The sequence below is a fragment of the Drosophila innubila genome (assembly GCF_004354385.1).
Source record: "Drosophila innubila isolate TH190305 chromosome 3L unlocalized genomic scaffold, UK_Dinn_1.0 0_D_3L, whole genome shotgun sequence".
Classification (NCBI taxonomy): domain Eukaryota; kingdom Metazoa; phylum Arthropoda; class Insecta; order Diptera; family Drosophilidae; genus Drosophila; species Drosophila innubila.
Window position 1 is genome coordinate 18735491 of NW_022995376.1, and position 18935 is coordinate 18754425.

The 18935-nt window shown below is 40.1% G+C and overlaps 6 protein-coding genes across 7 annotated transcripts; 4 read left to right on the forward strand and 2 right to left on the reverse strand.

Moving 5' to 3' along the window:
* The first annotated feature begins 232 nt into the window (after positions 1 to 232).
* Positions 233 to 1556, forward strand: LOC117789133 (60S ribosomal protein L14). The gene is made up of 4 exons (XM_034628192.1): positions 233 to 277; positions 515 to 616; positions 848 to 1042; positions 1255 to 1556. The coding sequence occupies exons 1-4, from the start codon at positions 248 to 250 to the stop codon at positions 1453 to 1455; spliced, it is 528 nt and encodes a 175-aa protein (XP_034484083.1). The 5' UTR covers positions 233 to 247; the 3' UTR covers positions 1456 to 1556.
* A 74-nt stretch (positions 1557 to 1630) lies between these two features.
* On the reverse strand, positions 1631 to 3437 carry LOC117789130 (LETM1 domain-containing protein 1). The gene is made up of 4 exons (XM_034628190.1): positions 3162 to 3437; positions 2469 to 3089; positions 2116 to 2404; positions 1631 to 2060 (listed from the first exon to the last, which is right to left on the reverse strand). The coding sequence occupies exons 1-4, from the start codon at positions 3299 to 3301 to the stop codon at positions 1716 to 1718; spliced, it is 1395 nt and encodes a 464-aa protein (XP_034484081.1). The 5' UTR covers positions 3302 to 3437; the 3' UTR covers positions 1631 to 1715.
* Positions 3438 to 6380: 2943 nt separating this feature from the next.
* Positions 6381 to 10754, forward strand: LOC117787535. Its single transcript, XM_034626081.1, has 5 exons — positions 6381 to 6699; positions 8155 to 8316; positions 8616 to 8820; positions 9191 to 9386; positions 9444 to 10754. Exons 1-5 carry the CDS (start codon positions 6508 to 6510, stop codon positions 9634 to 9636), a joined length of 948 nt encoding a protein of 315 aa, XP_034481972.1. The 5' UTR covers positions 6381 to 6507; the 3' UTR covers positions 9637 to 10754.
* Positions 10755 to 11640: 886 nt separating this feature from the next.
* LOC117788286 (cytosol aminopeptidase-like) lies at positions 11641 to 13763 on the forward strand. Its single transcript, XM_034627004.1, has 3 exons — positions 11641 to 12868; positions 12920 to 13384; positions 13438 to 13763. Exons 1-3 carry the CDS (start codon positions 11834 to 11836, stop codon positions 13576 to 13578), a joined length of 1641 nt encoding a protein of 546 aa, XP_034482895.1. The 5' UTR covers positions 11641 to 11833; the 3' UTR covers positions 13579 to 13763.
* Positions 13764 to 14340: 577 nt separating this feature from the next.
* Positions 14341 to 16510, forward strand: LOC117787766 (cytosol aminopeptidase-like). Its single transcript, XM_034626372.1, has 3 exons — positions 14341 to 15550; positions 15602 to 16066; positions 16134 to 16510. Exons 1-3 carry the CDS (start codon positions 14513 to 14515, stop codon positions 16272 to 16274), a joined length of 1644 nt encoding a protein of 547 aa, XP_034482263.1. The 5' UTR covers positions 14341 to 14512; the 3' UTR covers positions 16275 to 16510.
* LOC117787767 (TBC1 domain family member 13) lies at positions 16405 to 18256 on the reverse strand. Of its 2 annotated transcripts, XM_034626373.1 has the most exons (6): positions 18139 to 18256; positions 17995 to 18068; positions 17473 to 17936; positions 17389 to 17391; positions 16816 to 17339; positions 16405 to 16763 (listed from the first exon to the last, which is right to left on the reverse strand). In XM_034626373.1, the coding sequence occupies exons 1-6, from the start codon at positions 18156 to 18158 to the stop codon at positions 16649 to 16651; spliced, it is 1200 nt and encodes a 399-aa protein (XP_034482264.1). In that variant the 5' UTR covers positions 18159 to 18256; the 3' UTR covers positions 16405 to 16648. The 2 variants fall into 2 exon arrangements, with proteins under 2 accessions (XP_034482264.1, XP_034482265.1); XM_034626374.1 differs by lacking the exon at positions 17389 to 17391.
* Positions 18257 to 18935: the final 679 nt, after the last annotated feature.

Below are 18935 nucleotides of genomic sequence, written 5' to 3' on the forward strand. Positions count from 1 at the left end.
TCTGTTATGCTTAACAATAATCTGCTTGAAGATTAAAATTAAACTCATTTTCGCAATAAACTCATATTAATACTGTTAAACTCAAAAGGGTCTGTTAAAACTACACCAGGGATACTGTACAATTGCAACCCTGTGTCAGATTGACTTTTCGCCATGTTGACGCTGAACTGTCAAAAAATTTTCGTTCCTTCTCTTTCTTTCCGGTTAGCGTCATGGTAAGAGATCACAAAGTATTTTTCGCATTTGGATGAAAAATGTGAAAATTAAAAGGTTTAAAGTGAGCGTGCTGAATTAAATATGGCATAAAATATGTGAGACCAGCGTGTTGAGTTGTCGGCAATAGAAGAAAACAAAACACCTGCACAAATGTCTGCATAAAATACATTGAAAATATTTCACGTGGTAATAAGCAGCGCAGTCGGCAGGAAACTTAACACGCTGTCCATGCGTACAAAGTGTCTAGAATCTAGATGAATTAATTCTTATACAAGTTTTTACCTTATTCTGCTTGCAGCCTTTCGAGAGATTCGTACAAACTGGTCGTATTGCCAAGGCCTCCGCAGGTCCCCTGAAGGGACGCCTGGTGGCTATTGTCGATGTCATTGACCAAAACAGAGTAAGTGCATCCAAAAGGAAACGGCGGATTAACAGGAGCAACAAGTTTGTGTGTTGGTTTGAGGCTGTTGCACATGATGATAATTTGTCTTCTTGATAGGAAGTGCCAACTGACACATAAATGAAGCTAATTTAACTCAACTGAAAGCAATTTGCATACAAACAAAACATAAATCTTGTTGTTCCATCATTTATTGAAGGGAAAGACAATTAACATAATTACTAATTGCAGGTTTTGGTTGATGGTCCTCTGACTGGTGTTACACGTCAGGAATACAGATTGAACAATCTGCATCTGACCAAATACCGCATCAAGTTCCCCTACACGGCGCCCACACGCATTGTGCGCAAGGCTTGGGTGGACAGTGACCTGAAGGCTCAGTGGAAGGTCAGCCCCTGGTCCGTCAAGGCACAAAACATTTGCAAGGTGTGTATAAGGATCACAAAGGATCAGACTAGGAGTAAACAATTGCATCACTCCCTGGAGTGTTGCACATGATGATAATTTGTCTTCTTGATAGGAAGTGCCAACTGACACATATATGAAGCTATCTTTTTTTAACTGAAAACAACAATATTAACTCTTTAAATATTGTCTGAGTTTGTTTATCTAATAGACTTCTTAATTTCCCTTTACAGCGCTCGCAATTGAATGACTTTGACCGCTTCAAGCTGCGTTATGCCAAGCGTCAGCGCAACAAGCTGCTGACCATCGCCTTCAACACACTGAAGAAGCGCACCAAGTCCGATGGCACACCACGTATCCTCAAGAAGGATCGTCGCGAGCGTCTGCGTGCCGAGAAGGCCAAGGGTGGCAAGAAGGTTGCGGCCAAGAAGTAAACAATAAACAATTAACGAAAGTAACTGCTTGATCCTGAACCAACATCCAAACAAAAAAGGAGCAAATAAAAGAAGTGTTATTTTTAGGAAAAACACATGAACACTGTTGTTTACTTTCTGTGGAATAATGAATCGGGGTTCTATATATAGACATTTATAACTGTACACATTGTTAAGAGAATTTAACAATTTTATTTGCTTTTTAAAAACAAAAACAGTTTCAAACTAAAATTTGTAAACGTAAACTAGCACCAATTTGCTTAGGCGGCCTCTTCTGTCTTGCAGTAGATAGTCTTCCAGTTGTGGGGATGATTGTAGCCCAGTAGAATCGGCAGATGCAAGAACAGAGTAATATGCTCGCCCTGTATTGACGTGGAGACCTTGACCCAAGTGCGCAGCCATTCGATCATCTCCTCCCTGCTTAAGTCGTCGGGATTGAGGCCGCGCAGATAGCAAGAGTAACGCAGTGCCTCCGTTCTCAAATTGTGGACACCACCTTCCCGTGTGATGGCCAGATCCATGTAGTGCACCAGGAATGCGTGCTCATGCAGACGATGTCGCTTGAACAGGCTATTCTGAAGGCCATGCAATTTGACTAGACATTTCTGGGAAAACCACAAGAATTAAATAAAAATCTCAGCTGGAATTGGTGGAACATACGACGTGTTTGCGCGACATGCCCAGCAGTGAGTAAGGTCCCTCGGCGAATATATCCTTGACGGCGATCAGAGCCTCTGCCGAGGGATGCGTTCCGCTACCCAACTGGCCCAGAATGCTCTTGAACTCGGCGTGTTTGTGATGACCCTTGAGGGACTTTAACTTGGCCTGCAGGCAACGGAACACGGACTTGTTGCACTGCAGCCTGCGCTTCATGTAGTAACTCTGGAATTCACTACGCTGCTGTTCCGTCCAGAAATGCGGCGTAAGAAAGATGCGTGGATACCAAAACCTAAGCAGGATTACGTACAATTTGTCAATTGAATTTGGAATTAGCAAATTTGAGTCACACTTACACGAGTGGAAAGAATGCGTATCCTACCATGGGCAGCGAGCATCCAATCAACGCCGGCGCTACCTTCATCATGTCCCGCGGCATTTGCATGTACAGCTCCAACTCCTGGCGATTCAATGCCCGGATTCCTCGTGGCGAATCGTTGGCGATGCGTGCAACCTTAAGAAACCGCTTCATGTCCGCAAAGAAGTCTTTGACTCCATCGAAAAATACTCGATAGAGCTGCATGGCCTTTGGGAAGTTCTTCTCCAGCACTTTGTCGTAGTTCTTCACATAGTTAAAGTAGCGCGTAAAGATGTAATCCTGCATGTTGTCCCGCATCTGATCCCGCTTCGACTTGACCGTCTCCAGTTCCTTCTTGTCCTGGACAACACTTTCCTTTGTTCCCACTGACTGATTTATGGTGTCATCAGAGCGTCCAGTTAACGACTGTGCTCTGCCCTGCTTGGCATCCCACCTGGCATCGTAGATGGCCTTGCCCACGCTGGTGATCTCAGAGGCCACATTGCGCTTGATTTGTGGTGGACTCGTTGGAATTGGCTCAGTTGGTTGAGTTGGCTGTGTTTGTTGTTGTGGTTGTCTCGGGTGTTGTGTGGTGTAATTCGATTTCTGCATGATAACACTGTTTTTGTAAATGGGAAATGAGATTTTAATGCCGCTTGATTGTTAAAAGCGGTCATGTGCTTCATTTTACCTGCCCTTCGCTTTCCAGCTGGAACTGCAACTGGAACTGGAGATGGCACAGAGTTGCAACAGTCGCGGGTGCTCCTGCGGCCACCTGCTCCAACGGCCACCAACCTGACCTAAACATGCCACGCGCAACGCCAACGCCATTCTACGACAATTCCAACCTTAGACGCACACAAGTGCGCGTAATTACGCAACGACTGCAACTCCGATGCAGGAGCCAGCCCACAACAATGTTTCGCTTAATTATTTTAATCTTTAACTTTGCTTCTTCTTGAAATTAGCGGCCGCTGCCAACTTCACGCACAGTGTTGGCAACTTTAGTGGGAAATAGTTTTTCATGCAAAGTTTAAGCAGATATAATAATAGCAAAATATAGCTTAATATATATTTAAAGTGGCCATATTTCCAGCAAATAGCAATTTTTAAATATTTCTAGCAGTCGAGCTTTGAAAATAGACAAAACTAGCTATAATATAGCCAAGCTGACAACAGTAGACAGCATGTTGTTAAGTAAGTAATGTTGTTGTAAGTGTTGCGCAGCATGTTGCTGGCATACCACAGTCAGTGCCGTTAGGGCTGCAAAAACATCGAAGCTGACGTTAAAGTAATCGAAAGTATTTAAAAAGAATAAATCAAATAGAACACTTCATGAATAATGAATTTTTTTTACAAAATATTTACATGTTTTTTACCTACGAAAAACATTGATCTACCGCACTATTGTAAAACCATGTTTGCCAGCCCTAGTTTCCACCGTTTGTAAGAATATTTACTGAATGAAGGAAGTTTTGTGAAATGGACTTACTCCTAGCAAAAATTAATTATAAAGTAATTTATTAATTAACAACAAGCATAATTAAAAAGCTCATCATAAAATTAAGCCTTAATAACAAAGCCAAAGCCAGCATGACGTCAGAGAGCACCTGAATGCGAACCTGCGCATTGTACTACCTTGAATTGTTGTTATCCATGCTTTTTTTGATTTCTCTCTTCAGTTTACCCGGAGAAGTGCGTGGCGTCAGTTATGTGCACGGTTCTTTACCAAATTACAACATTTGTTTTCCTTCGTGCTATTAACAAAATTAACAAAATAACGACTAATAAAAGATAGTCGCTTGGCAGTGAATGCTGTCATTAATTAGTGTGGGTCATTTGTTGTCTTTTAAATGTTTCTAGGGATTTTAATCGCTTTGTGTTTTCAAACGCGAGACCGTCACACGTGTGTGCGTGTGTGTGTAAGGACCTTCAGCAAGCAATATGTAAGAATGCTAAGCAGGTGTCTAAGGGCAGAGCGAAGTAAAGTAAAGCTCAAAGAAAAAAAAACATTTCTTTTTCTCTGCGTGGGTTTTGCAATTTATTTATCACTTGAAGTAACAATGTAACTGCCAACGCAAGAAAAGTTTCGGTTACATTATTTACACAGGCTCACATATGTTTGTATGTATGTATGTATATATTTGTTTGTCTTGCAATTGAAGCTAACTGAATGGTAAACTTGGCGTCGTCCCTATAAACGATGCCAATACAAATAGAAATACTCATTGATAACTATCACAAACATAGCTGGACAACGGTCTATTTCCTCCAACTCAACTGTGCAAATTGTATTGTGAGGTATCTATATGAGGTTCTCCACAAATTTATACCTGAAGCCGGAAAAGCAATTTTGGGTAGCTTATAACGTGACTAGCTCTTTCAATGAAACGCTGAATATCGAAAAAGTAATTATTCTGTTGTCTTTTTCAATCTTTTTGTACATTCGTATATCAATATATGCCAAATCATCTATAGTTATTAAGCTCCTTGTCCTGACTCACTCACTGTTAAGAAGATTCTTAGAAATCAGCCCAAACCATAAAAGGTCCTCCTCCAAAATACCTTTTAGAAAAGAACACGGGTTCATTACTTAAATCCTTCCAAAAGTTTAATTCGGACAGTCCTGATGGGTTTTGCAATTAATAATTCATAAGATTGATTGTAAGTGACAACCATTTTATTTGTCAACAATTTAAGCGCTACAAAATTCCAAGTAAAATTTTTCCTTTCGCTTTAAACACTTGTTAGAAATATAGAACAATAAATACAAATACAAATTACATATAAATAAGGTACATGCTTTGAAAACATTTAATTCATTTTAAGTACATGTTGGCAAAAGTCGAAAGTCAAAATATCCTTGAAAAGTTTTTCTTGTTCATGAGCGGTGCCAACTAATGCAGATGCCAAAGAGGTGACAACGACACCAAAGCAAACTATGCGAAAGTACCTTTGAAAGGCGCCAAAAGTCGGAAAAACAATTTCGGCGGAGATATGCGGCAGGACACCATGCCACAATACTGCAGCAAAACAACTAAACACATGTTAAATGTCACGGTGTATAACATGTTGGCTTCTTTGGTTTAAAAGTGTCTTAAGTTGACCTTAATTCGCCGCAGGTGTTATTTTAATGAATGCGAAAACAAATGCCTCGTTGCACGCAACCACAACTGCTGCATGTAGCACGCTTATTGGGGCAGAGCGAACAGTAATTAAATGTAGAGACAGTTATTCTTGGTTATTGTTTCAATTGACAGTGTTTTGCATATGAAAACTTTAATTTAATAGGCTTTTCTTCAGTTTATTGTATATTACTTCATTCTACCCTGTCTATACCAAAATTTATAATAATACTTTTACCAATACTAATAATTATACTCATACTTATTGATCTGATTGAGTTTTTCTGCGTGTTTCCCAATCCTTGCAATGAATGTAGGATCATTTAAATTATTAGAATGTCCCCGGACCTTACAGCTTGATACATTTTTTGTATATTTTCTGTCATTTTTAATTAAATATATTATTTTAGTTGTTAATTTTAAACTTTAATTTTTTATAAATTATAAATTAAATAAATATATAAAGATATAAGACAAATGAATTTCACTAACCTTCCCGAAATTCACACTGCACTTGAACTGCTTCATTTAAACTGCGCGGTATCCAACCCGGAGCGATAAATCTTTCCCAAACACAATCAATCTTAATCTCCATACACAGGCTACACTACGGTTTAAGCGCAGAATTAACTTTTTATACCACATAAGTTAAAACAGTTAAAAAGTTTCATTATGTTTTTTTATCTTGCAGAAACGACATAAAATTATATTAAATAAATAAATGTCAGAAAATGTTAAATCACTTCAGAAACAGTTACGATTGGCGACATTTCACGACATGTAAGCAACAATAAATTGTTGAGCGGAAAAAGAGAAGAATTATGTTAGCGAAAAACGTGTTGAAATCTCAAAGAAGCTGGAACTGATCGACTGTCGTTTGTTAAAGGAAAAATAGACCTAGGTTTCATTACAATGGCTATTAACATTTTGGGCCTGGATCATTTTGCAATTAGCGCCATTGTGATTGTCAGCATGCAGTTGTTGTTCTTTGTATTCAACTCCATGCTGCACATGGATAAACTGTCGGACTTTGCCGGCGGCGTTAATTTTATAGTCATCGCGTTGCTGACCTTTTTTTTGGGACAAGTTGATCGGCCATCCAAGGTAAGTGAATAAATATTTAATGCTCCTAAATGTACTATAAATTAAACGCTGTTTACTATTAAATGCGAGGCCCAACAAATCCCACCTGCAGCTGACAGTTGTCCAGGTCATGTAGTGCGGTGTGTGGACAGTGGGGACTGGTCGGCTTAAGTTGCTGACATTGAAAAGTGAATTTCATGCACACACACACGCACATGTTGGCTGAGAGAGAAAAAAGGGAGAAACTGCAGTAACAGAGCTTAATGGCGAACAACAAAAGTATACGCCCAATTGGCCCACATTTTCTCGTTTCCTTTGTTGTTGTATTGTAGCTGCATGACCTTGTCTGGCAGACAACGGCCAAGGCCCTTCAGCCAGTTGTTTGTCACATTGGCCGCCCAATTGTTTACGGCTCTTCTTGTAAGTGCGACAATCTATCATTCGTTGTTTTTCTGCAGGTACATTAAAGAAAATCAATTTGCGAAATGTTCCATTTTTTTCTTTGGTCAACTCTTTTTCATCTCTCTTTTCTATTTTCCAACACCAATAATTTTTTTCTGATCAAGATTGGATATTTCGATTTATAATAAATTATAAAGAAATGAAATAATGTTTCGATACATCCTTTCATCTCTATTTAATTTTAAGCTCAAAATCTCTGTAGTTAAACCTCTGTGGTTAAATATCTCCCTTGATAAATTATGCTAATTTAAAATAGTTATACAATTTGAATAAACACATTATTTGACTTCGTCTCGTTTAAAGTGCCAACTGCATTTTTGTTATACTAGATTTAAATAAACACAAGCGGGAAAGACTATGGTCAAGAACCGACTATAGAATACCCGTTACATACTTTTAGGCGCTTACATGCTGTAACGACTTAAATCAGCCATTACTGCCACTCTATTATCCTAATCTTCTTGCAATTTACTACGATAATAAATAATATAAATAGATATATGTATGTATATATATAAATTAGACCAAAAAAAGGTGTTATATTATCAAATGTGGGAGGCAAGTCAAAAATATGAAATTCGACTGTTGATACTAATCAAGAATGTATTATACTTTATAGGGTCGGAGATGCATTCCAACGAATACAATATACCCTTTAACTTATTATTTAAGCTACGGGTATAAAAATGTCGTGTTCTGCCTTACCTTAGGGAATTGCAGTCAGTATAAATGCATGTTGCAGCAAGTTACCAGATTAGCTTGCGTAGGTTTATTTGGAATGCACCACAGTAAATAACAGTGAACCGAAAAAATAAATATGTAGACAGCTTTAGAGTCGGATGGTTGAACTTTATTGCGCATAAATGGATAAAATATTCATTGAAATGTGTACATTCAATTAGCCACAATAAAGTCACAGGAGATTTGAACATGTCGTATTTTAATATTCGCATGAATAGCTTTCACTTAAGATATTACCTGTACCTCATCTATTTCCATCTATGTCTTCCTAAGGCCTACGAGAGTCGACAGCTGATGGTCACCGTATTCGTCTGCCTTTGGGGCGTAAGGCTGACAGGCTACCTCCTCTATCGCATTATTAAGTTGGGACGGGACAAGCAGTTTGAGGACACACGAAGGAATGTCATTCGCTATGCTGTGTTCTGGACCTTTCAGGTGAGTTTGCACGTGGGTGAAATTAATACAATCTCATTATGTATGCCAGTCATCTGCAAACAATGTTGATCACGTTTCATAATCAATGAATCTGCCAATGTCTGACATTTGCCAAGGTATTTTGCATAATTCAAAACATGTCGACAGCTAAGGGACTGGACAGAGGCAACAATTAAACCGTGACACACTTGAGTGACATCTGCTAAATGCCAAGGGACAAATAGATGTTTTAGCTTCTATCACCTTGATTTGATTGTCCACCTTTAATTTAAATGAAATTCGCTCTCTATGTATTGCAGGCCGTTTGGGTGTATGTCGTCTCGTTGCCAGTTATAATTATCAACTCACGTCACTCGCTGCCGCAGTCAACCAAAGGTATGACCACTTTGGACTCCACTGGCACTGGCATGTTTATTGTTGGATTACTGGCCGAGACTTATGCGGATTTGCAAAAGTTCTCCTTTCGCCAGGACCCGGCAAATCATGGCAAGTTTTGTAATGACGGTAAGTTTTGCTATAAATTTGATAAAGGTGTGTTTAAAATATATGAGAAATGTGCTGCCATTAATTTCAGCTTAAAAATAACGATATATTTTTGAAACTTTTAACTTTCGAATTGTATGTATTTTATTTTAATTGTTACTTTTAAATCCAAATTTAAGTTGCATGATTTTCCAATACTTTGCTCTTAACGCTTCTTCAAAAACTTCAAACTGTCATAATTTTTTTTAAATCTGAACCGATTTCCTTACGGCATATTAAATCTATCGTTACTTGACCTCTAACTTGATTCTGTACCAAAATTGTAAAACTCAATTTAGATTTACATAATTTACTTTTAGATATTTATTTACAAATTCTTCTGATTTTTCAGGCCTTTGGGGTCTCTCACGACATCCCAATTACTTTGGCGAGGTCATCGTTTGGTGGGGCATTTTTGTCATATCATTGAATGTGATCCGAGGACTGGAGTGGATAGCGATTGCCTCCCCCATTTTCACAACGCTGATTATACTATTCTTGTCTGGAATCCCGATGCGAGAGCGCAGCTCGGATGAAAAGTACAAAAAGTTAGTTGAGTATAAGCCAATATAATAGCCATATTAAATATAACTTTTATTTTGCAGTCAAGTGGAGTACCGCAAGTACAAGGCGTCAACGTCACCCCTAATACCCATTCCTCCGGCTGTTTACGAGGAGGTGCCGGGTGCTTTGAAGTTTATCCTTTGCTGCGAGTTTCCTATTTATGATACGATGCAGTTGCACAAGGATTCAAGTCCCTATTCGCTGTCGATAGCGCGTTCCAATTCCCATATATAGCAGTCAGTGGCCCACACTAGCAGCGGAGTAGCTGGAGTGGGTCAACAACAGCATTCACATTCGAATAGTCAGTCGCACAACCTCCACCGAGGTCACTGCTATGGAGCCGACGGCGGGCAAGCTGAGAGTCATCACAATTGTGGCGGAAGCTGTCGAAACGTCCACGTCAAGTCGAATCCTTATCAATGTGAGGCGGGCTATGGCAACTATGGAGTACGTCACATCGATGATGAGGATACGGATGATGGCGTTATTTACTTGGCGGGTCAACTGTGCACCAAAGCCAAGACCCACTATTTCCATGCCGCACCACATGCTCTAGACATGGATGAGGATGAGCCTCAACGAAAGCAGCCGCCTAAATGCAGTTACCTGGCGGAAGAGGAGCTCGCATCCGACTATGATGAGGATATTCCGGGTCTCAGCAAGGTCAACAGCGTGGAGAGTTTTAATAACCGCGTCCAAATCGCGACCGAGAGATCTGTGAATGCCGAGGGAATGTCCGTAACCGTTACTACAATATTGTGATTGAAATCTTAAGCTTTTTTGTAGCTCGCTCTCCTGAATACCCTAGCAATTGGTATTATCCATATGTTATGCGATATACAACGCATTAAATGAATTCTCTAAGTAGTTATATTTTAAATGGGGTTGATGAGCTGGCTCGATTTTTTCTACATTTGTTTAACGAAGATGGATCTCTACAAAGGGTAGCTAATTACCATGGGTATCTAATCTTAGACATTCCTATGTTTTCTTGTTGAGTTTGCGCTCTTTTCACTCTATACCTAAGATATGAGTAATATGCAGTAGAAGACAACTCTGATCCTATAAAGTATCCTTAATCACATCAATAGTCGAGTTGGTCTACCTATCCGTCCCTCTATTCTAGGTACAGGGTATTTCCTAGTCGAGCACGCTTGACTAGCAAATTATTACTTGTTAAATCAATATTGTTTGTTGAGGATATCCATGAACGAGACGCTTCAGTTATGTTTTCCAAAGTCTCTTATATTGCTTTATGAGAGCTCTAAGAAACAAGTGCCAAAATACGATCTTTAGAACTCAGACAACGTAAATAAAGCTTTTATCTAAATACATACATATAATATACATATACATATATGATATTCATGGAAAAAAAAAATCAAAAATGTGCCTATTCTTGATGTTCTTAGAATATTGCACACTTTTAAAGTTAATTAGTTTCTTTGTTGATTAGAACTCTACTTGTTGTAATATGAAGATATTAAATAGTTTATTCAAATTCAAACATATTTTATTATCAAAGACATACATAAATCGTAAGAAGAACTCACCCCACCTGCAAGATAAAATAAATGATGTAGTAATTGATGCTATAGAATCAGAAACATATCCCAAGCTAAACCCACGATCGATATTTTTTCGACATTTATTTATACTCGTAATATAAACTCTAAAATACAAGACGCTTGTTAAAAAGAATATAAAACTTAAGCTACTGTTATTTACACATGTACATTGTACAATATGAAACAACTATTAAAATATATTTATCTAATATTATATGTATATAAAATATAAATGCTCATTGTTGGTCGTATCAATCTGTAGTTTTCCTCAAATTTAAAACAGTATTATATTAAAATAAATATATATATAAAGCATTGTACCTAATTACGTATCTAATGATAATAATAAACGCAAATTACATAAAAATTCTTAATAAAGTTTTACTATTTCATACAGAATATTATGAAAATAAAATTTCGATAAGCCCCATTAATTTTCGAAAATTGGTGGAACATGTTTTAAGTATGAAGTATGAAAATATGTTTTAAAATCATTGAATAGAGAAGCTAAAAGTTCTCGACATAAGTTTTCCACTCTCAACACTCAGTTGATTTAGGTTCGAAAAACATATTTGAATATCTCCAAGAGGTTGGCCATGAAAAACAACCCAAGTAGGCTTTTCTCAACCTCCGGCCCATGTGCTGAACCCAATGCTATAAGTTCATCAGTTCTCGTAAATGTGTCGTAAAGTAAACATCGGAAAAATTTAAAGTATCCAAAAAATTGTATATTATATTTTTCGAGAATATAAAAATTCTTTTAGCAAATTAATACAAACCAAAAATTCAAAGTGAAATTCAAGTACAAATTTAAGTTGGCAAATATTCGAGTTGATTGAGTCGTGAAGAGTACGACAGAAACCATGTTCGGTCTAACGCGTCGTGTGGTGTTCCGTGTGACAAGTCAACGTCAACTATGTCGCAAGTTTGCCTCACAGGCCATCAACCAGATGTTGATGCTGCAGCAGATGGACATCTGTGCGGACCAGCCATCACGTGGCCTGATTATCGGAGTCTATGCAGATGAGGAGGACAAAAACGATGCGGGCATCCTGACGCACGCCGGCTGGCGTTACAATGTCCAGAAGACCAATGGCCGCCTGATCGAAGTGCTGCGTATGTCGGGACCAATGCCCAAACGTGGCGAGGCCCGTCTCCTGTTTGCCATTGAGCCGGAACGTGTTCCCTACTATTCCGTTGTGGCCGTTGTTGGCTTGGGCAAGGAATGTCTGGGCTACAATCCCTATGAGGTTCTCGATGAACAGAAGGAGGCCATCCGTCGCTCGGTAGCCAAGGCTTGCCAAATTCTGGCCGAACTGGACACCGACCGTATTGAAGTTGAAAACTGCGGGCATGCTGAATCTGCTGCTGAAGGAGCTGCCCTAGGAATCTGGGCCTACCAAGAAATGCGTGACCCCAAAACTCGCATTTCGATTCCTTCCATAGATCTGTATGCCGTCAAGGACGAGGTCTGCGACATTGAAGGCTGGCGAATTGGATTGCAGAAAGCAGCCGCACAGAACTTGACCCGTCAGCTCCAAGAGATGCCTTCCAACCTGCTGACCCCCACAGCATTTGCCCAAAATGTCGTGGAGGTTCTGTGTAAATCCGGTGTCAACGTAGAGGTCAAAGTAGAGGGTTGGGCTGAGAGTCAGTCCATGCATGCCTTCCTGGCAGTGGGCAAGGCTTCCTGTGAGCCGCCCATCTTTTTAGAGCTGAGCTACTATGGAACTTGTGCCGAGGAACGCCCCATTGTTCTGGTCGGACAAGGAATAACCTTCGATGCTGGTGGTTTGTGCTTAAAGAAGCGCAAGGAACTCTACCACATGCGTGGTGACATGACCGGAGCCGCTGTTGTGGTGGCCACCTGTCGTGCCGTGGCTGGACTGAGATTACCGGTGAGTTAAAACAGCATTTTCGATGACAAATGATTTATATTTACACTGTAGGTCAACATCCGTGGTCTGATCCCGCTTTGCGAGAATGTTGTGGGATGCAACTCCTTCCGTCCTGGCGATATGGTCAAATCGATGAATGGAAAAACCATTGAGGTTCAGTGTACCGACCACGAGGATGTTCTCGTCCTAGCCGATGCTCTGTTGTACGGACAGAACTTCTGTCCCAAGTGCATCATTGATATAGGCACTTGCTCTGGATACATGCGACAGGCCTTGGATGAGGCTGCTTGTGGTGTCTTTACGAATTCCGAGATTCTCTGGCAGCAAATTAAGCACGCCAGCATGCATACTGGAGATCGCGTGTGGCGTTTCCCTCTGTGGAACTACTACAGCAAGGCTGTCCGCTCCGGAGGCCGCAGTGATGTCCAGAACTACGGCATTGGACGTGGTGGACGCCCCTGCAAGGCGGCTGCCTTCCTCCGTGAGTTTGTGCCATGTGGACAGTGGATGCATATTGTAAGTATATTTATTGAAACCATTAAATTAAGAAACTAAATGAAACCCTTTAGGATGCAACAAATGTGATGACAACAAATGGCATTGATTTCGAATATTTACGACGTGGAATGGCTGGACGTCCTACCCGAACATTGATCGAATTCATTGCCCAAACCATCTGCAAGGACACTGCACCCAAGATGGGAAAATAAGACAAGCAACCATATTTGCCATAGACCATCAGATAAAATTGAGAAACCAGAGAAACCCTAATCAAAACCAATCTGGTTGATGTCGTGTTATACGTCGTTTATGCCGCTATGTTCTAAATCTTTTGTGGAAGACATAACTTTCGTTTTTACGATCATACGTTAAATAAATAAAAATAAGTTTAGTTAAATAAAAATAGAATTGTTTTCTATGAGATAAAAATGTACATAAAATTTATATAAATTTATAGAAATACTTTGAATAAAAAATTTATTAATTCTATATCAAATGTGTTAATAGTTTACTTTTGTCAAAGAATGTTTTTTATAGCTTCTTTTAAGCGTCTGCAAGTGGTACCTTTATTTATTTCAAATTTTGTATTACAAATCTAGTTGTAATCGGATTTTTGCAATTCTGGTGAATGGAAAGTGACATCCGACCAGTCAGAAAGACTAATTCGGCTTGGATTGGTATATTGGAAATAATGTCGTATATTACACTTCTGAAAGCTATACGTTTAACAATGATTGGTAGTGTATATACATTGGATATTTCTTGGCAGAGTATTTTCGCTTGGAATACTCAAACTTTTCAACTTATTTTGAAATAATGAGGAGTGTTCCAGAAATTTAAACAAAAAAACGTATTTGAGTTTTGTCTGGTTTTCAATTGGTTTGTATTTCTGAAACACCCCTGATTAAAAAATGTTTTGGATCTAGTAGTACTCGAATATAAGGTCTCGCTACTACAAACTACGTATGTTTAACAATATTTATCAGTCTCATTTCATTCGTTTGGCGACAGAACACGCAACAATTTTAAGTATTCCGGAAAAAAATCTTATAATTTCGTGCTTTAAAAATATCTATACATATTTTTTTATTTTTTCTTTATTATTTTTGAAAAAAGTTTATGTGATATTTGTAAAATAAAAAAATGCTGCGTTTAACGGGACGACTTGCTTGCCGGGCTCTGAAACAGAGAGTTCCGGTGATAAAGAGGAATTACTCGCAGATGATCAATCAGATGCTCCAAATTCAACAAATGGAAATATGTGCTGATCCTCCCTCGCGTGGTCTTATCATTGGAGTCTATGCCGATGAGGAAGACAAGAATGATGCAGGAATTCTAACGCAGGCTGGCTGGCGCTACAATGTCCAGAAGACACATGGACGGTTGCTGGAGGTTCTACGTATGTCGGGGCCCATGCCCAAGCGAGGAGAAACGCGATTACTCTTCGCCATTGAGCCAGAACGTGTGCCATATTACTCGGCTGTAGCTGTGGTTGGATTGGGTAAGGAATGCCTGGGCTACAATCCCTATGAGGTCCTTGATGAGCAGAAGGAGGCTATACGTCGATCTGTGGCCGATGCTTGTAGAATCCTAGCCGAACTCGACACGGATCGAATTGAAGTCGAGAACTGTGGCCATGCGGAGTCGGCAGCCGAAGGCGCAGCATTGGGCATCTGGGTTTACCAGGAACTACGTGATCCTAAGAAACGAATGTCAGTTCCCTCTATAGATTTATATGCCACCAAGGATGAGATTTGCGACATTGAAGGCTGGCGAATTGGATTGCAGAAAGCAGCCGCACAGAACTTGACCCGTCAGCTCCAGGAGATGCCTTCCAACTTGCTGACCCCCACAGCATTTGCCCAAAATGTCGTGGAGGTTCTGTGTAAATCCGGTGTCAACGTAGAGGTCAAAGTAGAGGGTTGGGCTGAGAGTCAGTCCATGCATGCCTTCCTGGCAGTTGGCAAGGCTTCCTGTGAGCCGCCCATCTTCTTGGAGCTGAGCTACTATGGAACTTGCGCTGAGGAACGCCCTATTGTGCTTGTGGGACAGGGCGTGACCTTTGATGCTGGCGGTTTGTGCCTCAAGGAGCGTGATGAGCTCTTCCATATGCGTGGTGACATGACCGGAGCCGCTGTTGTGGTGGCCACCTGTCGTGCCGTGGCTGGACTGAGATTACCGGTGAGCTAAAACAGCATTTTCGATGACAAATGATTTATATTTGCACTGTAGGTCAACATTCGTGGTCTAATCCCGCTTTGCGAGAATGTTGTGGGATGCAACTCCTTCCGTCCTGGCGATATGGTCAAATCGATGAATGGAAAGACCATTGAGGTTCAGTGTACCGACCACGAGGATGTTCTCGTCCTAGCCGATGCTCTCTTGTACGGACAGAACTTCTGTCCGAAGTGCATCATTGATATTGGCACTTGCTCTGGATACATGCGACAGGCCTTGGACGAGGCTGCCTGTGGTGTCTTTACGAATTCCGAGATCCTATGGCAGCAAATTAAGCACGCCAGCATGCATACTGGAGATCGCGTGTGGCGTTTCCCTCTGTGGAACTACTACAGCAAGGCTGTCCGCTCCGGAGGCCGCAGTGATGTCCAGAACTACGGCATTGGACGTGGTGGACGCCCCTGCAAGGCCGCTGCCTTCCTCCGTGAGTTTGTGCCATGTGGACAGTGGATGCATATTGTAAGTATATTTTTTGCCGCCCATGCTTGAATTTATATTGGCTGATGGTTATGTGTTTGCTTTAAAGGATGCCACCAATGTAATGGTAACAGAGGGTGTCGAGTACGAGTATCTGCGACGTGGAATGGCCGGTCGTCCGACCCGCACGCTAATAGAATTTATCGCACAGACGATTTGCAAGGACACTGCACCAAAGTTGAACAAGTAGGAAGGTCGGTATAGTTAAACACTTTTGTTTTCTTCAGCGATCTTTGGACGATGCCACACATCGCAAATGAAGTTTTAAGAGACAGACGTATGAATTTTAAATTTGTGCCCAATTATTTTTATGATTTGGATAAGAGAACGTTTAAAATCATTGGTTTATTGATGAAAAATATTTATAAAATTAAAAGTTATCAAAAGCATATGTATAAATACAGATAATAAAGTTTTGAGTTAACATAACGTGCGTTTTAATTGATTTGGCATTGGGATTATGTCGTTGATTGCTTTACGGATTACTTATCAGACTATGGAACTCTCAAGTGTCGCATCTTAAGGATAGGCAAGCCAGGGCTTAAATTCGATAAACTGATGCTGCTACTCCAAGGAGACTGCATGAGTTAGCACAACATTAATATCAATTGGTGGATAGTTTTGTAGCAGCTTTACATTAGAGGCAAAGTCGTTCTCCAGTATTGCTTCTCGTTGAATTCTGCAGTATGACATAGTAATCATTAAAATTTTAAAGAATTGCTAATACTCACAATATCATTGAACAGCAAATTTTAATGAGGAAATCAAAACGCTGCTCATCCGAGAAGACGGAATCCCATATACGCAGCACATCGGGCAGCGGAAATTCTTGTGAGAGCAGCAGGTTGATCCATCTAAAGCTATAGTATTGCGGATGTAACTCCTGGCTCTTAAGGTGATCGTATATGTTAATATCTTTTGATTTCAGCATATTTGATAGCTTGGACATCATGCATTTTATGCCGCCTTCCGAGTCGTCCAGAGTCTTTATGAAGAAGTCGCGTATTTCACTCATTAGGGCGGTGAAACAAAAGAAACAATCGGCCTCGGCATGCATACGACTTGAGAGATCAGGATCTGATGCCATAACATAGTAAATAGGGCCAACAATTTCGTTCATTCCCTGCACATAACCCTGTCCAGGATTTAACTTTGCATAGATGAACAGGATTCGTTGAACAACTTCCCAATGCGCTTCCTGGCCCTCTTCCATAGCGGCATAGTTCTCTGCCGATCGTTTTGTAATCAAGTTGATCTGCATAAATTCTATTAGTATTACAATATTGAATGTTACACTAACTTACTTGCTGTTAGATTCCACATGGATTGCATATTGGAATGTGATTTTTTTTGAGCTCTTAATCCTATAACCGACACATCTGACTCACCTTTGTCATACCCAATCCCTTGCGTTCCACATTCGCCGAGCTGAGCACAGAGGGAACAACACGTTCATGCAGCCTTCTTCCCTGCTCCCCTTTGCTGTGCACAACAATCTCACAGGGATAATCTGTGGGCTGTTGAAAGAATGATATGTCTGGGCATAAACGTCTCACATCTTTGTCGATTTGCAGTAGAAATTCGTTGTCACTGAAGAATGTATTCCACGCACTCTCCGGCCCCTCGCTGAGCGGATGATCTTGCAGGCCAACGCCCCTCGATTCGTTATCGCCTTCACAATCTCCTTCGCCATTCTCTTTGTGTCCAGGCGGAAGCACAAGCTCCACAATGAACTGTTTATAAAGCGCACGTTTCTTTGCCAATGTTGTTTGCCAATTGCTGCGCTTTGGTCCCAAATAGCCCAACAACATTTTCCAACTCAGCGCACGAAAGCTGAGCACATCTGGCACACCTGTGGATTACATTGTAAATTATTGTAAGAGCTGTTTTTGGAAGGAAATCCAGCTTACCATTAAACGTCTGGCGACGCAGTTGTTTAAGGTCAATCACATCCTGTGCAAATATGTCCTTGAATTCCTTTACTCTGCGTTGGTAACAAAAAGAAACATTGTCTTGACTATTTTCGCTTTACCAAGCACACATATATTACTTACCGGGCTTTAAAAATCGACATGATTTCAATGAATCCTTACTTCGTCCATAGAGTAATTAATAATTTAAATGCACTTTCTCTCGCTCTCTTTGTATTATTATTGCTTTGTTGTCTGCCAATGCCGAGACGGCACAGCTGCTGCGAGGGCTGCCCATCTACTAAAAATTTTCGATCTGGCTCGACTTTTTTTTAATCCAAATAAATAGGTAAAATTAAAAAAAAGGAATTTTGAGTATTTGCATTTTTTTATTATATATATGCTATCTAGAATTTTTAAAATATTTATTAGTATTTCTAGATTTAATTAAATTAAACTTTGTTACACAACTTCCCCTGTTGAGACAAACAGAACTCTCTGTCCTCACAAAAGAGTTCGCTTCTTTTTATCTAATTTCAAATTAAAAATTTTCACAAAATGGTTAGTGTTTTACGATATTATTGCTAAAAATCTAATCAAATTTAAATAGCGCGCGTTTGCAAATAGTTTCAATTAGGTGCGGCAGCGCCGCCACTGGCGCTAGGTTAGCAGCGCGCAATTTTTGACTCGCTTGAAGTGAGCTGCGATTGTATTTGAAATTGTTCAAATATGGCTGTTATTTTTAATCAATGACCACATGCGATTCATTCATAATCCGCATGCAATTGGTTCTCTGCTATTCACCCGCTATTCGCATATTTTACATGTTGCTGTGCGCTTTTTGTGCGTGCTGTTCTTTTTGTTTGTTGCTTCGACCCATTTATATTACTCATACACGTTGACGTGAGCAGACGCAACGACGTCTGTGCGGCTGCAAAATA

Coding starts and splice junctions, on each gene's coding strand:
- LOC117789130 (XM_034628190.1), bottom strand. CDS start 3,301: ATGGCGTTGGCGTTGCGCGTGGCATGTTTAGGTCAGGTTGGTGGCCGT. Junction 3,090..3,161: donor AGCTGGAAAGCGAAGGGCAG/GTAAAATGAAGC, acceptor TTACAAAAACAG/TGTTATCATGCAGAAATCGA. Junction 2,405..2,468: donor TACGCATTCTTTCCACTCGT/GTAAGTGTGACT, acceptor AATCCTGCTTAG/GTTTTGGTATCCACGCATCT.
- LOC117788286 (XM_034627004.1), top strand. CDS start 11,834: ATGTTCGGTCTAACGCGTCGTGTGGTGTTCCGTGTGACAAGTCAACGT. Junction 12,869..12,919: donor TGGCTGGACTGAGATTACCG/GTGAGTTAAAAC, acceptor TTTACACTGTAG/GTCAACATCCGTGGTCTGAT. Junction 13,385..13,437: donor GTGGACAGTGGATGCATATT/GTAAGTATATTT, acceptor GAAACCCTTTAG/GATGCAACAAATGTGATGAC.
- LOC117787767 (XM_034626373.1), bottom strand. CDS start 18,158: ATGTCGATTTTTAAAGCCCG. Junction 17,937..17,994: donor GCGTCGCCAGACGTTTAATG/GTAAGCTGGATT, acceptor TGTAATCCACAG/GTGTGCCAGATGTGCTCAGC. Junction 16,764..16,815: donor ATTTGCTGTTCAATGATATT/GTGAGTATTAGC, acceptor GTCATACTGCAG/AATTCAACGAGAAGCAATAC.
- LOC117787535 (XM_034626081.1), top strand. CDS start 6,508: ATGGCTATTAACATTTTGGGCCTGGATCATTTTGCAATTAGCGCCATT. Junction 6,700..8,154: donor AAGTTGATCGGCCATCCAAG/GTAAGTGAATAA, acceptor TGTCTTCCTAAG/GCCTACGAGAGTCGACAGCT. Junction 9,387..9,443: donor TCGGATGAAAAGTACAAAAA/GTTAGTTGAGTA, acceptor TTTATTTTGCAG/TCAAGTGGAGTACCGCAAGT.
- LOC117789133 (XM_034628192.1), top strand. CDS start 248: ATGAAAAATGTGAAAATTAAAAGGTTTAAA. Junction 617..847: donor ATGTCATTGACCAAAACAGA/GTAAGTGCATCC, acceptor TACTAATTGCAG/GTTTTGGTTGATGGTCCTCT. Junction 1,043..1,254: donor AGGCACAAAACATTTGCAAG/GTGTGTATAAGG, acceptor TTCCCTTTACAG/CGCTCGCAATTGAATGACTT.
- LOC117787766 (XM_034626372.1), top strand. CDS start 14,513: ATGCTGCGTTTAACGGGACGACTTGCTTGCCGGGCTCTGAAACAGAGA. Junction 15,551..15,601: donor TGGCTGGACTGAGATTACCG/GTGAGCTAAAAC, acceptor TTTGCACTGTAG/GTCAACATTCGTGGTCTAAT. Junction 16,067..16,133: donor GTGGACAGTGGATGCATATT/GTAAGTATATTT, acceptor TTTGCTTTAAAG/GATGCCACCAATGTAATGGT.